General features: G+C 52.1%; 1 protein-coding gene across 6 annotated transcripts in view; it reads right to left on the bottom strand.

The window, feature by feature from the left end:
* Sfxn5 (sideroflexin 5) overlaps window positions 1–13,736 on the bottom strand; it is a 123,597-nt gene that overhangs the window by 8,018 nt on the left and 101,843 nt on the right. For all 6 annotated transcript variants that reach the window (XM_028762307.1, XM_028762308.1, XM_028762309.1 and 3 more), the window contains one exon: window positions 13,367–13,484. In XM_028762307.1, coding sequence (XP_028618140.1) covers window positions 13,367–13,484 — 118 coding nt within the window. The remainder of the gene's footprint in view (window positions 1–13,366; window positions 13,485–13,736) is intronic.

Raw genomic sequence — 13,736 nt, 5'->3', positions numbered from 1 at the left:
CCCATCATCAAACCCATAGCCCACCACACCCTGCCCCTCCCCCTTGCCCTCCTCAGTGGCTGTCCCCTTGGAAGGCAGACACCCACGTGGCTCCTCCTTCCTCTGTCTCTGCATGGTCCTCTCCTGCATGACCTTCTTCTCTCCCAGCTTTGCTGTCCACGCAAACTACACATGCCACAAGAACCTTGCATCTGAGGAAACTCCTTTCTACCATCAGGCTTGCCTATGGCCTAGTATTGCTTCTCCCCAGCAACCAGGCTTCTTTAAATTGTCCATTCCAGTCAAATCCACCTGCCCACCTCCCACTGGCTTCAGCCCACAGCAAATCTGGCTCTACAAAACCTGTCTTTCCAAGGTCAGTTACCCTCATTTCACAACACCCACTGGCTGCTTCGTAGAGTACTTGGGGCTTGGTCTGGCTGGACTCCTAGTACCTGTCGTGTCTCAGATGTGTCCAGATGTGGTTCTCCCTTGAGCCTTAGGCCAACAGCTGACTGCTGGCTAGTCAAAGATGGTAGATGTTTCATGGGTGCATAAACTCAACCATTCTGGAACAGAACTGAGCCTATTCTCCAGCCCAGCTCCATATTGTGGGCAATAACACCTTCGTTTAATGGCTGAATGACCAAAGACCCTGGGCCCTCTTCCCTCCCTTCCTTTCCTTTCCCTTCTCTTCCCTTCCCCTCCCTTCCTTTGACCTCCCTTCTTCTCTTCCCTTCCTTTGATCTTTCTTCTTCTTCCCTCCCCTTCCCTTCTCTCCCCTCCCCTTCCCCCCCCCCCCCCCTTCCTCTCCCTTGGCTATTCACTTCAGTCTTCTGAATCTCATGTCACCCCCGTCCTCACTAAAGAATGGTTCTGCAGTCTGCACCTGTGCCCTCAGTTCCCACTGTGACACTCCCCATTATCTTGAAGACACAGGACATATGTACCTCTTTGGGTTCATTATACCAAGCAGGCTGTTCCTGCCTCACCTCGGTCTGCCTGGGCTGCTCTGTCCCTTAGAGGCATCCTCCCACCCCATTCCCACTCCCACCCTTTTTCTGTCTTCGTCAGCTTTATAGGCCTAGCTGTAGACCATAGCTCACCTAGGCTAGGTAGGACAACCTTTCTGGCCCAAGACCCCTGTATGTCTTATATCCAAGTGATATCGCAGTGTTGGGGGCTGACTGCTCACACATCCTCTACCTTTCCATGTCAGATCACAAGTGTCCCCCCCCCAACCCAGAGACCTGTAGATCTTGTTCCTTCTGAGTCCTTACGGCCTAAAACAGTGCTGGAGTCTCTCTGGTTGAATTAATGGGTAGAAAGAAAATGGATGGCAAGCACCTAGAAAATAGATCCTTCCGTAAACCGCAGCAACCCAGATGTTGGCCTTTGGCTCCAGGTTGAGTCAGAGGGGAAAGCCTGAGTTGGACCAAAGAGGGAGATGCACTCTTAGTGAGAGACCCCACCCATTAGCTTGTCATGTGCGCCAGGCAAGATCCTAGAACTACCAGACCTTTGTGCTGTGGCTCAGCTGAACTTGATCTTAATGTGAAACCATGGAGGCCTTAGGATGTGGCCAGAGGGTGGCACAGTCAAGGGAAACTTCAGGGAGCTCAGTCAAGCCAGGGAATGTAGGTCAAGGTCAGGCCAGGGGAAGTCTGGTGAGGGTTAGAGCTGGTGGGCATAGAAGAGACCCTGGAGAAAGGGCACCCATCCCCTGTCCTCCTCAATACCCTAACACCCTGGCTACTTGAGACAGCCAAAGAGAAAAGAGCTACGCTCAGGATCTGGGACCCCTCTCCTAAAACTGCCTTCTCCTGCCCCACCTCCCTCCCCTGAGTCCCCTCCACCCCTCCGGCTCCCCCCTCGTCCCCATGCTGCCACTGACACAATGCACAGCGCCCACGCTTAAAAATCTAAATGCTTTTGAAAATGTTTAACCTAGTTAGACAAATTAGCAAAAATTTGTGCAAAACAATTTAGGTATTTAAAATATTCAATGTTTTTAAAAAACTGGAAAACTGTTCTTAGCTTTCAGCTGCAAAAACCAACAAAATATAACATCCCAGCAATCTTACCATGAGGTGTAACATAACCCTTCGGGAAAGCTGTTAAACAGCTACCGAGGCATCCTGGGAAATAGCACTTCATTTATTCAAATGCACATATGTCAGGCTTTTGCACCATATGTCATTCCAAGCTATTTACAGTAATAATTAAATCTTAATCAACGTTTAACCTCTGTAAAATGTTTGAAGAATCCTAATCACCCTTCAGACTGCACTAATGAAGGAGAAATATATAAACATAAAAGGAAAACGATGCATAGATACCGCACTGGAAAGAACAGTAATTGCAAAATTGTATTTCTTTTAAATATAATCAGTAAATGATGTAAAGTAAGCCAAGGAGTATTTTAAGTTAAGACATCTTGGATGTCAGAGGTGTGAGCAGCTAATTTTGTTCTGCTACCCATAACAGATGTAGCATATTTTATTTTAGTGCCATTATTAGCAGCTCCCCATGCAGCTTTCACTGAAGCACGGAGGCCCGCATTAAAATCCTAGAGGCTGCTCACCACCGAGGTGGAGGACCGAGGCCCAGGGCCCTGGCCTTCAGGGCCCACTCCCCGTAGAACCCAGCATCCCCACAAGACCGAGGCCACTCCATCATGGCACCCAGGTTCCCCTGGGCCCCCATTGAGCTGAGGGTAGCAGGTAGAATGGAAACAGGCATAGGGGGATGCAGAAAGTGGAAGCATCCTGGGGGAGGTGACCCAGGCACTCTAGGTTAGGGTCTTGGGGACAGAGCCGCCATTCCTGTTCATTTCTATTCAGTGTGTGTTTATGTTCACATTAGCCAACACCACAACGCTCAGGCTGGGCAGACAGTGATGGACAGGGCCAGCTCACTGCCCTTGAGAAGCTGGAAGCCTAGGGGAGGAGTCAGAAAGTGAAAGCAGATGGATTCCTGAGAGACAAGCAAAGTACCATGGAAACTGGGGAGGGCCTAGGGGTTACCATGTACTGATGAAGGAACAAGGAAGGGAGACTTCTCAGAGGAGGTGGACCAGGAAGAGAATGGAAGATTTGGACCAGAGAAGGCAGGCAATAATTGCTGGATGAAGGGGAAGAAAGCAGCAGGTCAGTCAGCAGGTGCTGTGGAAAGGAAGAGGGGCAGCGGTGGTCACCGTGGATACATGGAAGGATATTAAGATGGGGGTAGGGTAGGCAAGACATCCTAGGCTACCTGGAGGTGTCAGCCATTATCTAAAAGAATCAGAGAACCATTAGGTGAGCAGGAGTGGGCACACCCAGGTTTCAGAAAGGTCCTTCTGACCATGGCAGGTGGAGAAGGGGGGAGGGGGGGAAGGCCGGGAAGCCTCCCAGAGGAGCAGCTGTTGGGACCAGAAAGTTCTTAGGTCCTGCCTTCTGACGTTGCCCATGGAGGCAGGCGGAAGATGACATCCATAGAGTTGATGACCAATTGCATGTGGGGGTGAGAGGAAGGTGTTGAGGATGACTGGGCGGCGATGACTCCTAATTCTAGCTCATGAGCCGGGGTGGTGGTGATACCGTTCTCAGAGGCAAGGATACCGGAGGGGGCTGGGTTGGCCATGCTGAAGCTGGGGTGCCTGTGGGTCTCCTGGGTAGACTGGCCTGAGAGGCAGATGGGCCCAGGGTTCTGGGTTCTGGGCTCTGGGCAGGAGGGATACGAATGTGTGTGTACAGCCAGCGCCTCCAGAGTGGGGGAGCTTGCCCGGAAGAGCAGATGGAGGGGAACAGGCACATTCGAGGGGCGGGGAAGGGAATGAGCCCATGAAGGCAGCCTTAGGCAGCCAGCACAAGCAGCTGAACACTGACATAGGGTACCAGACACTTCAAAGCTCTAGCTACCGAGTGACTGATGTCTCACAGTGGTCCCAATGAGAGCTTTGCTGCTGACAGCTAGACTGTGAAGATCCCAGACTTCCCAGACCCAACTCAGTGCTGACCTTGGGTGCAGCTTCTTACTTCATTCTGAAGCATGGCAGCTGTGAGAAGCCCTCAAGCTCTCTGGCCATGGCTGGGTGTGGGGCCAGTGATCCACTATCTTCAGGTCTCACGTGTGAGGAGACCACTGAAGGCCCTCACCATTGGGCTTAACTGGGATAGGCCAGGACAAGGACCCTGGTGATGCCTGTGTCAGCAGGCCACCATTTCCTCCTCTTATCCATACCAAGTACACCTGTTGTAGGTCACCTTTCCAAGATGAGGGCAGGAAGGCAAGGACCATCAAAGGAATCTATCCAGGCCCTGCCTGGAAGTGTCCTCTAAACCTGTGGTTTGTAGTACGGCTGGATGCTGTAGCTTTTCCAGTTGTCCTCCAGCTCCAACCTCAGAGCAAAGGACAAATGCTGTTCTTTTTTTTTTTTTTTTTTTTTTGCGGACTCCTCTGCTGCTGGGTGAGACTGAGGTGACTTAGGAAGCAATGATTTGCCTTTATATGGCACACTGGAAATGGTACAGTGGCCACAGTAGCTGGTAGACAGGGCTGTGGAGGAAATGAAGAGAAGAGGGCTCAGAGAGGCATAGATTCAGCCAGAAGGGGCACCAGCATAAGAGGCCCTGGGGGTGGGCTGAGAAAGCTGGGACTTGGCTACATCCACATGCTAACTCCCCCAGGCTCTAGGAAGATAAGACAGTATAGAACAGCCACAAGAAAAAGAGATCCCCCCAGCATCAGGCTGTTGGCTGAGGCAAGCAGGAAGCTGTGTGTCTCATCTGACGGGCTTCTTCAAGCCAGGCTGGTAGAGGTGAATGGAGGCTCTCAAGGAGAGGTATGTCTGGAAGAAGGTGCCAGAGCCTCAGAGAGCAGGAGCTGCAGGGACCATAGAGGGTGCTGAAGGTATTGCTCAGAACATGCTCATTGGTACCTCTTGCCCCAGAACTGGTGATACCATGAACATGTCCAGCCTGCCCTGAAATAAGCACCACCACCCCTCTGGGTCTGCTTTACTCAGCCCCATCTCTATCCTGAAGACCAAGCTCAAACCATGAAGCCCCTCTCAGGAGACACTCCCAAATCTAGAGCATCATATCCAGTGTCTCGTCTAAATACTCTAAGGCCCAGCTAGCTCCAGGACCCCCAGTTCCCTACAGCTTTCCTTCATGGCCTGGGAAGGGTTAACCTTGAGTTATTTGCCTTTGTAGCCAGACACAGTGTGTTGGGGTGGGGGCCAGGAGTCAGGAATGCACTGGGGACACCTCTGCCTTCTAGCCTGGAAGCACACACACCTGCAGCCAGGCCCAGTGGATAGTTTACATATTTGAACCGGGAGCTAAGGTACAGAGACATAAACAGGAAACTGGATCCCCCAGCTGCCCCACTCTCCCAGGCTTTTCCCTACTACAAAGCACTCGCTCCTCCTGCCTCTCCTGCTGGGGCAGGCTTTTCTACCTCCTTTTCAAAGAGAAGGGCAGAGGGCTGGGACATTCAGCCTGACCCTGTGACACAGCCTAAAGCCACTTCCGTGCCTGCCCAGGGGTATGGGCCTCTCTGAGACAGGCAGGTGGCATAGCACTTGACATAGGCTCCCAAAGCCTGGCTGGTCCACCAAGCAGCCACATCCTACTTCTGTAACCAGGACTCAGCAAGCCTTAGGTCCAGCTCATACACACTGCATACTGCCCATCTCTGACACTGATCTGAGTCTTTGAAGGGCCAGGGTAAACCGGGGTACAAGAGCAGCTGAAGCCTGAGCTTGGACACCTGCGTACCTAGGTTAGACCCCCAGGTACTGATGACAGACTCCCACTACCTTCTTAATGAAGGTCACCTTCCAGGTAGGCATAGTGACACATGCCCGTCATCCCACCACATGGCAGGCAGAGGCAGGAAGATTGAGAGCTCCAGCCCAGCCTGGGCTACATAGCAAGCGTCTGTCTTAAACAAAACAAAGCCAGATTCCTCAGCAAAGCCATCTCCCAGCCTGTCCCTCCCAGAACCTTCTAGAATACCTCATTGAATTTGGTAGACAGGCTTGGCTGGGCAAAGCCTCCATGCCTGGCCTGCTCAAGGCCCCTTGGGGCTTTCTCTGGGTTCCTTGGATGTTCTGCTGTTGAGTCTATGCTATGTCTGCCTCCTCCTGCATGGATCCCCTGGTCTCATGCCACACCCATGACCGTGGCCTTAAACATCTCCAGCACTTGTTTTAATCTTTATCACATCTCTGGTTTCAGACTCCAGCAGGGAGGGGGCAGATCCAACTCCCACATCCACACCACCGAGAGCCCCTCCAAAAGGCTCAATATTCCAACTCAATCAAACTGAACTAAAGTCCACCCCCCAATGTGGGGCTCCTCCCCTGCACTTGGTAGACCCAGCAAGTGCTCCAAGCCCCACCCTCACTTCAGAACTTTACACTGTTCCTGGGTGCCCTCTGGTGGACTGACCTCAGAGTCTTTCTCCCTCTTCTGTCTTCTCAGCCTTGAGGCCTCAGTTTCTCCATCTGTACAGTAGGGAAATTTTTCTAGGACAAAAATAACATCTAGAAGTGGGTGGGGAGGCTGAGGAAGAAGTAGAAACTCACATGATGCTACAGAGAAAAGGTGAGGTTGTGGCCATCCAGCCCAGCCCTAGCCCCCTCACAGGGGCTTGTGCTGTAAGTTCAGGCGTATGTCAAACACTTTTTTTTTCATTTACTGCTTTTCACTCAGTGAAAGTTTTGCCCAGCTTGGCCTCCACTCTTGAAATCAGTGAGGTATTCTGGAAGGTTCTGGCAGGGAGGCCTCAAAGAAACAAGATGGGAGGTGGCTTTTCTGAGGCCTATCATTGAGAATGAGTGCACACGTGTGCGGGCCTGTGTGCACACATGGGTTAGGAAGGGGGTGTGGGGAACAGGCAATATGACAGGTGGCGTTGGCGTTCCTGGGATCCAAGTGGCTTTGCCATCCCGTTTGTCCCTCCTGGGGGGTCCTGTGGGCAAATTCCAAGAAAGCAGCGGGCGGGGAGGCGGCAGATTTCTGACAGCAAAAATAGCCTGCCTCAGCTTTCAGTGGGGATTGATTAAACCAGCAAATGAGAAAAACCCCAAACAAACATCTCATAGCAAAGATGGATGTGAGACAAGAGGGGAAGAGGCTCCTTTTCTAGGGACAAGAAAAGGTGCTGTGGACTCGGGAGGGACACAGTGCAGACACTGTGTCTTGCCTTGTATTGGTCCTGGAAGAGCAGGAGGAACAGGAGCCAGCAGAGTTGACGCAAGGCGAGCCCAAATGAGTTAGGTCTGTACCAGGTAGAGATAAAGAGCTTGGTTCTCCGCCTTACATGGAGGGAGGGAGAGGTCCTGTCCTAAGGTGGGAGATGGGACCACAGCTTACATGTTTAAGGTAGGGTAGATCCTGAATATCAGGGAGAATGTCCCAGCAACAGGGCATTCTAGAAGATTCACAACTCTTCCCTGAAATTTGTTCTCAGAGAAAGGGAGACAAACTGGGGAGGGTGTCAGCTTCTGATGTGTCACGGCTACCTAGCCAAGCTGGTCTACCGATGCTACCACTTTCTGTAGGACTGATGAGGGCAGACAGTGGTTCTAGTACCCAGGGGAGAGGCATGTTCTTACCTCTGGGGTGGAGTACATATTATTTCTTGGCTCTGAAAACTACAGACGGAGAAGACAAGGTAAGGAATAGAGACGGAATGTGACCCTAGGAGTTACTTTAGAGTCTCCAGAAAAATGCTAAGGACCAGAGGAGAGCTTCAGCCTTCCTCGAAGCGGCCTCAGGACCTGGAGGCCCTCTAGAGCTGAGCTGGGAGTGGTTAGGTTGAAGGCGGGGGTCGGGGGTGGAGGGATGAGATTGGCAAGGCTGATTGACGCCTTTTCTAGATAAGGTGTTCAGCAGAAGCTAGGGGAGGAGCCATCCATCTGCTGAGGGGTCAGAAAAGGCCAAAGGTCAGGGGCCAACAGTAGACAAGACAACAGACAGCACAAACAAGCCCAACAGGAAACAACCTTGAGGCCTCTGCAACATCCTTCCAGCCACAGTTTAACCGCTCAGGGTCTGATCCTTCTCTCCAGCTCTGCCTTAGTGTGGCTGGGAAGACAGGGCCCAGGGGACTCACTCCACAGCAGGCTAAGGGCCCTGCCCAGCCTCCTCTTGGCACCATTCAGCTACTATTCTGAGGGCACATTCGCGCTGTGGGAAAGACAGGCGCCTAAAGGATCAGCGTGAGACCGGTAGCGTGCGTGCCTGCCATCCTTCTCCTGACTGCGCACCTGCCTCTTATTTTCACTTCCAGGTTCCTACAGGGCAGACACAGGAAGAAATTTAGTTCTAATCCCTGCTTTCAGCTGAGGTCTCAACTGGGGCCATATAGGGCTAAAGCTGGGAAAAGCCAGCCAGAGGGCAGAAGAAAGGCCCAGACGGAGCTGCAAGATAGCCCGCGATGGCTTGCACCCCCCCACACCCCACACCTAGAGGTGGCGATAAGCCTCAGTTCCTCCTCCACGGGCGCGCGCGCGCACACACACCAGCGTCCCCAGACAGGCCCCGCCTTCTCCTGTGGACACATTTCAACCTCACCAAATCGGCTAATTATTGACAGTTGGTGAAGAGGAGATTTCACTTTTTCCTCCTGTTAAACTGCTCCTAATTAGCTCCCTGTCACCAAGCCGGCGCCCGCCCGCTGCAGTCCCCGTTCACAGCGCCTCATTAACCTTTCGCTCCTCTCCTGCCGCCTGCCAACAAGATGAGGACAAAACCAGATTGTGGAACAATAGCTCCCGCTTGTACAGCAGCCCCGTTCCTTAGCCCCTGAGCTCCCCAGGGAGCATCGGGGGAGGGGCAACCTGGATACGGGAGAGTCCCAGAGGACGCAGGAATTAAGAAAGGCAGAGGCAAGGGTGAGCGAGGCTTGGCCAGCACACTGCTTCTTGCTCCCTGGGAGACCTGAGGCTCATTAAACCGCAGGGTTGGACACACTCCCAGGTAGAGAACACTGGCTGTCAGAATTGGAAGGGCATTTGTCATTGCCCAATCCAGACTCCAGTAACAGCCAAGCCTATGGACCCAAGGCCTGAACACTGGATGTCCCCCAAAAGAGTCTGAGACACCAGTGTACATGCAGATGAGACAGAGGGACAGAGGTGACCACATTTGCCTTGTTTAGAAGTCTAGTCTTCATAGAGGATAGAGCCAGAAAGGCCACCCTAAATGGGGACTTCTTCAACTAGAGAGCCTTCCACAACCTACCCTACCTCAGGGAATCTTGGGGTAAGCCATAGCACAGCCCCTGGCTTTACCTCCATCATAGCTGTCACCCTCAAATGATTTTACTTCAGCTTTTTTTGAGACCAGTTCTCATGTAGCCCAAGCTGGGGCTCAATGGCCTTGAGCCCCTGATCCTCTTGCCTTGGTGTGTCCTACCACGTTCAGTTTTACTTTTTTGTTTGTTTGTTTGTTTGGCCCAGGATCAACCCTATGTGATCTTAGCCGGCCTACAACTTGCACTGTAGATGAGGCTGGTCTTGAATTTATGGGGATCCCCCTCCTTCTGCCTCCCAAGTGCTGGGATTACAGGTGTGAGCCATCACACCCAGGGACATTTAGTTGCTAAAGTTGTTTTCAACATCAGAATACAGGCTTCAGAAAATCAAAAGCAATTAGAAGACTGTCCCAGTCACAAGAGAAAGCAGCCTAGTCTTCATGAGGCATGGGGCAGGGAACTTACTCTAGGTGTTGATTAGATGCCATTGTCTAGCCAGTGTCCACCATACCCTTACCAGGTTAAAGAACAGACCCCACTCTTCCCATCTAGTCAGTGAGTTTGAGGCCCAGGAGGCCAGACTCATACTCATACCCAAGTTCAGAGCCTATTCCAGATCCCACCTACTGGCCTCCTAGAAGCCTCCACCCTGCCCAGTTCTGCATTAGAAAACAAAGCAATATTCCCACAGAAGGTCGCCGTAGATATGAAGGTAGATTCTCTATGAAAGGCAGGAGATCTGGAGGATAAATGAGCAGTCTGGGCACAAGCTTGGTTTCTCTTCTTATGTGAGAGGTGGGCAGGCTGGGCTGTGTGATACAATCCTGTCTGGACAAGCTGCCTCTCTCATGACCAACATGAACCTCAGACAACATAATTACCTTTAAGCTGCCTCAGTGCCCTCATTTGTAACCAGAACATGCTGGGGACTCCCTCGTGGGACTATAAGACTTCCTCTGCCCATCTCTAAGCCACTCTGTGAACAGAAAACAACCATTTTGCCTCCTAGACTGATGGGTCTAAAAACCTCGCCAGGTCCCATGTGTGGCTCACTCCACAGAGCTTCTCCTCCCTCCATCTCCCCTGTCCTCATCCTCCTGCCTGGGGTCAATCTTGACCTTTTGTTCCTTGGCTTTAGCCCCCTGAATGCTCCAAAGGTTCTGTGTCTCCAGCCAGATCTCTCCCCAGGGCTGTGAACAACCACTGCTGATTGACTAGGTAACATCTTGATATTTAACTATACTTGAAGGAGTTAAAATGCAAAGCAGGCAGAGACCTAGCCTGTGATCGCAGCCAAGGTAGCTATAATTACTATTTGCAATTGTCCCTTGGTGCCATTTAAATAAGGCAGAAACACTCAATTGTAGGAGTAAACCTCTCTCTTAGGCACGGAAGGAGAAATGGAAGTTCTTCCTCACGCTCTGGGACTAGAGAGTCGGACACCACACCAGTGACAGCAAGCTAGCCATCCTAGTTCCTGAACTTGGTCTCCAGGTCTCCTAGTTAATTAATTAGTACTTCAGCGATTACTTCTGTTGACAGCCTTGGTGATTTTTGGCAAGGTTGGGTCAGCTCAAGCAAGTCCAGACTCATATGGCAAATTCCCCTGGCTTCTGGGACACAAGACGTGATCCCTGTACTGCAGAAGTAGCGCCTCGTTAGAATTAATTGGGCGGGTGAGCAGAGGAGTGAGCGCCTCCCAGCCAATTGGCTTTGGTGCCATGGGCTGCAGACAGGCCTCAAAATACCCTATAATAATGTCCAGGTTGGGCTGAACCCTGCTGGGGAAGACACAGCTGAGTGGGGAGTTCTGAAGAATACATTCCTGCCCTCCCTTCTGAAGGACAAAGGCCTCATGCTGTTCTTCCCAAGCCATTAGAGCAGGCGAGGGGGACAGAGGAGTCTGGGCCTTGACTAGAGAGAGCGTTTTGGAGCAGCTGACTGGACTCCTATCTGTATGGGTGTGGTCTCTAGAGTGTCCCCTCCTATCAACACTGGCTTCTGTGGCTTCAGGGCTGATCCCATGGCTGTTCACAGCTTTCTTTTCCAGTAGAGCCAGGAGGATGACTCATGGGATGACCCTTTCCACTTGGGACAGCTTCTGATTTGGTGATCTGGGGGTTCTCTGTCCTGGGTCCCTTCCACAGGGAGAGCTTCCAGCACAATGGTGCCCCTAAAGCCCTCAGAATAACAGTTTCCCTGTCTCCAGGGCTTATAGGTGCCTACAACCCTGCGCTCCAGTGGGAGTTCCTAGGCTCAGCTTTCCCAGGAGAAAGCTGGGGACACGGGGAACTGAAGGCTCACATAGCACACCAGTTTGCAAGCCTTGAGTGTCCCAAACTTGGATGCTTAGTAGGGGACAGTGATTCTAGCTCCTACACTGAGCTTTCAGACTTCTCTAAACCCCCTGTGGCCACTGTCCCCAGGAACCCTGGCTTGCCCTCCATTTGGAGTACTCCTTGAAGCAGGGCTGGCCCTCAAATCACTCATTCAGAAGTGGCCTTCTCTAGCCATGAGCTCAGCTGTTGTCAATAGCAGTTTGGCTCTGTGTACGCTTGGCCCTTGCCTCTGATTGGTCATGACCCGTATCCCCACCCACAATCGCACCTGCCATCCACCCACCCTTTCCACCAGCTACCAGGAGCACAGGGCTTGCCCCTGCCAAGGCTGGTCCCTTAGGCTGTACACTAGTCCTTTTAACTCTTCATGGACTTTGCTCTTTCTCTGAAGTCCTCTGTTCTCTCCTGGGGTTTGCCTTTTGCGCGCGCGTGCGCGCGCGCGCACGCACACACACACACACACACACACACACACACACACATCATTTTTTTCCTTATTTAAAAACAAACAAAAAAACCAAATAAATAAAAGCTCTGGAGGTCTGTGGTAGCTCTCTGCCAAGCCTCACTCTCGCTTTCATAGTCTAAGGACAGGGACGCTCACTAACCTCAAGGACTTTGGACATTCCCATCTCAGTGAGTCTGGCTCTGCCTGATGGCCTCCATCCTGTCCTTGCCACCTAGGACACTGTCCTAGATTGTAGACCTGGATGCAGCTCCCCACAGGGTACCTCCACTAACATGGCTCATGGGTTCCTCCCACCCACAGGTCTAACTGACTCAACTCTGTCTTACCTCAGTTCTCCCCTCTTCCCGTCTCCATCTTGTGACAATGTGACTACATCTACCTTCTGGTTTTAAAACCAGAAAGCCAGGCGCACATCCTGCCGGCTCCCTTCCCCTCCTGCCACATGCAGTTCTTCACGAAAATCCCAAGGAAGCGGCTGCCCCACTCTCCCAATGGCCCCACTTCTCAATGCCCACTGCCAACAGCCTGGTCCAAGCCACCATCATCTCTCACTGGATGCCCGCCACAGCTTCCTGATGGTTCCCTCTCCAGAGCTCCAACTCAGCTTCACGAAGCATCCATGGAGACCATCCGTTCACAACCAAGAATCCTTTGTGCAGCTCTTTGGATGCCATCTCTCCTCTGCTTCAGCCTTTGAGTTCCCAGCACCACCCAGGTCCAGTGTGCTTTACCACCTCTCTCCGCTCTTGTTCACAGAGGAAACCTCACTCAGGTATCAAGTGTCATGTACTGCCTTACCTCAGAATCTTAACACCAGCTGAGCCCTAGCCTGTGTGCCCCCAAGACCCTGCTCACTGGGTCAGCTCCACCCCAGCTTGCAGTCCTGGGGATACACCACTTCCCTTCAGATGACTGCCCAGCTGCCTCTTTCCATCTACCCGAACCTTCCTTGAACTTCATTTGCTATTACATAGCATCCTGTGTTGCTGTTTGACAGTCATCTTTGAGAGGTCTAAGCCTCGGCCAGATTCATTCACTGGATTGATGGATGGATTGATTGATTTTAAAGAAAGATTCTCACTCTGTAGCTCAGGCTGGTCTCCAAGTGGCTTTGTAGCTAAGCTGGCCTCAAACTCACAGCAGTCCTCCTGCCTCGCTTCCTCCACCCCAACCCTGCCACAGCCAATTTATTATCGACATGAGTCATAACACCTGGCTTCATGTATGGCTCTCACCACAGAGCCCTGCTCAGTACTGGCAGTCAGTACTGGGTTAAGTCTTTGATAATAAATGATTCCTCCCTGCCCTGCCCTGGACCCCCACTGACCTCTGACATCTGCGGGAAAAGGCTGATGGCCAGTGGCAGGGCCAGGCCGAAGGCTGCCAGGCACACGAGGCTATGCACAGGTAGGAGTAGCCGCGGGCGTGCTTGCAAGAGAGCTGTCCTGTGGAGAGAAGGAGGGCCACATGAGGAACATAGCCTAGCCTGGCTGGCCATGAGCTGCCAAGCTAGGCCCCATGCTACCTCAGCAGCCCAGTATATCTCTAGCCTAGTAAAAGAGTGGGCACTGTCTTTGAAGCTTCTGTTAGTTACCTCTGTTTTCCCCACACCTGGCTATGAAGGACAGTGATGGACCCAGCCAGGAACCCTCAGCTACTTAAATCATAAACAAATTCTTAGAGTGGACCACCCATCT

Source organism: Grammomys surdaster, unplaced genomic scaffold (genome assembly GCF_004785775.1).
Source record: "Grammomys surdaster isolate TR1022 unplaced genomic scaffold, NIH_TR_1.0 133, whole genome shotgun sequence".
Taxonomy (NCBI): Eukaryota; Metazoa; Chordata; class Mammalia; order Rodentia; family Muridae; genus Grammomys; species Grammomys surdaster.
This window is presented reverse-complemented; position numbering and strand designations above follow the sequence as displayed.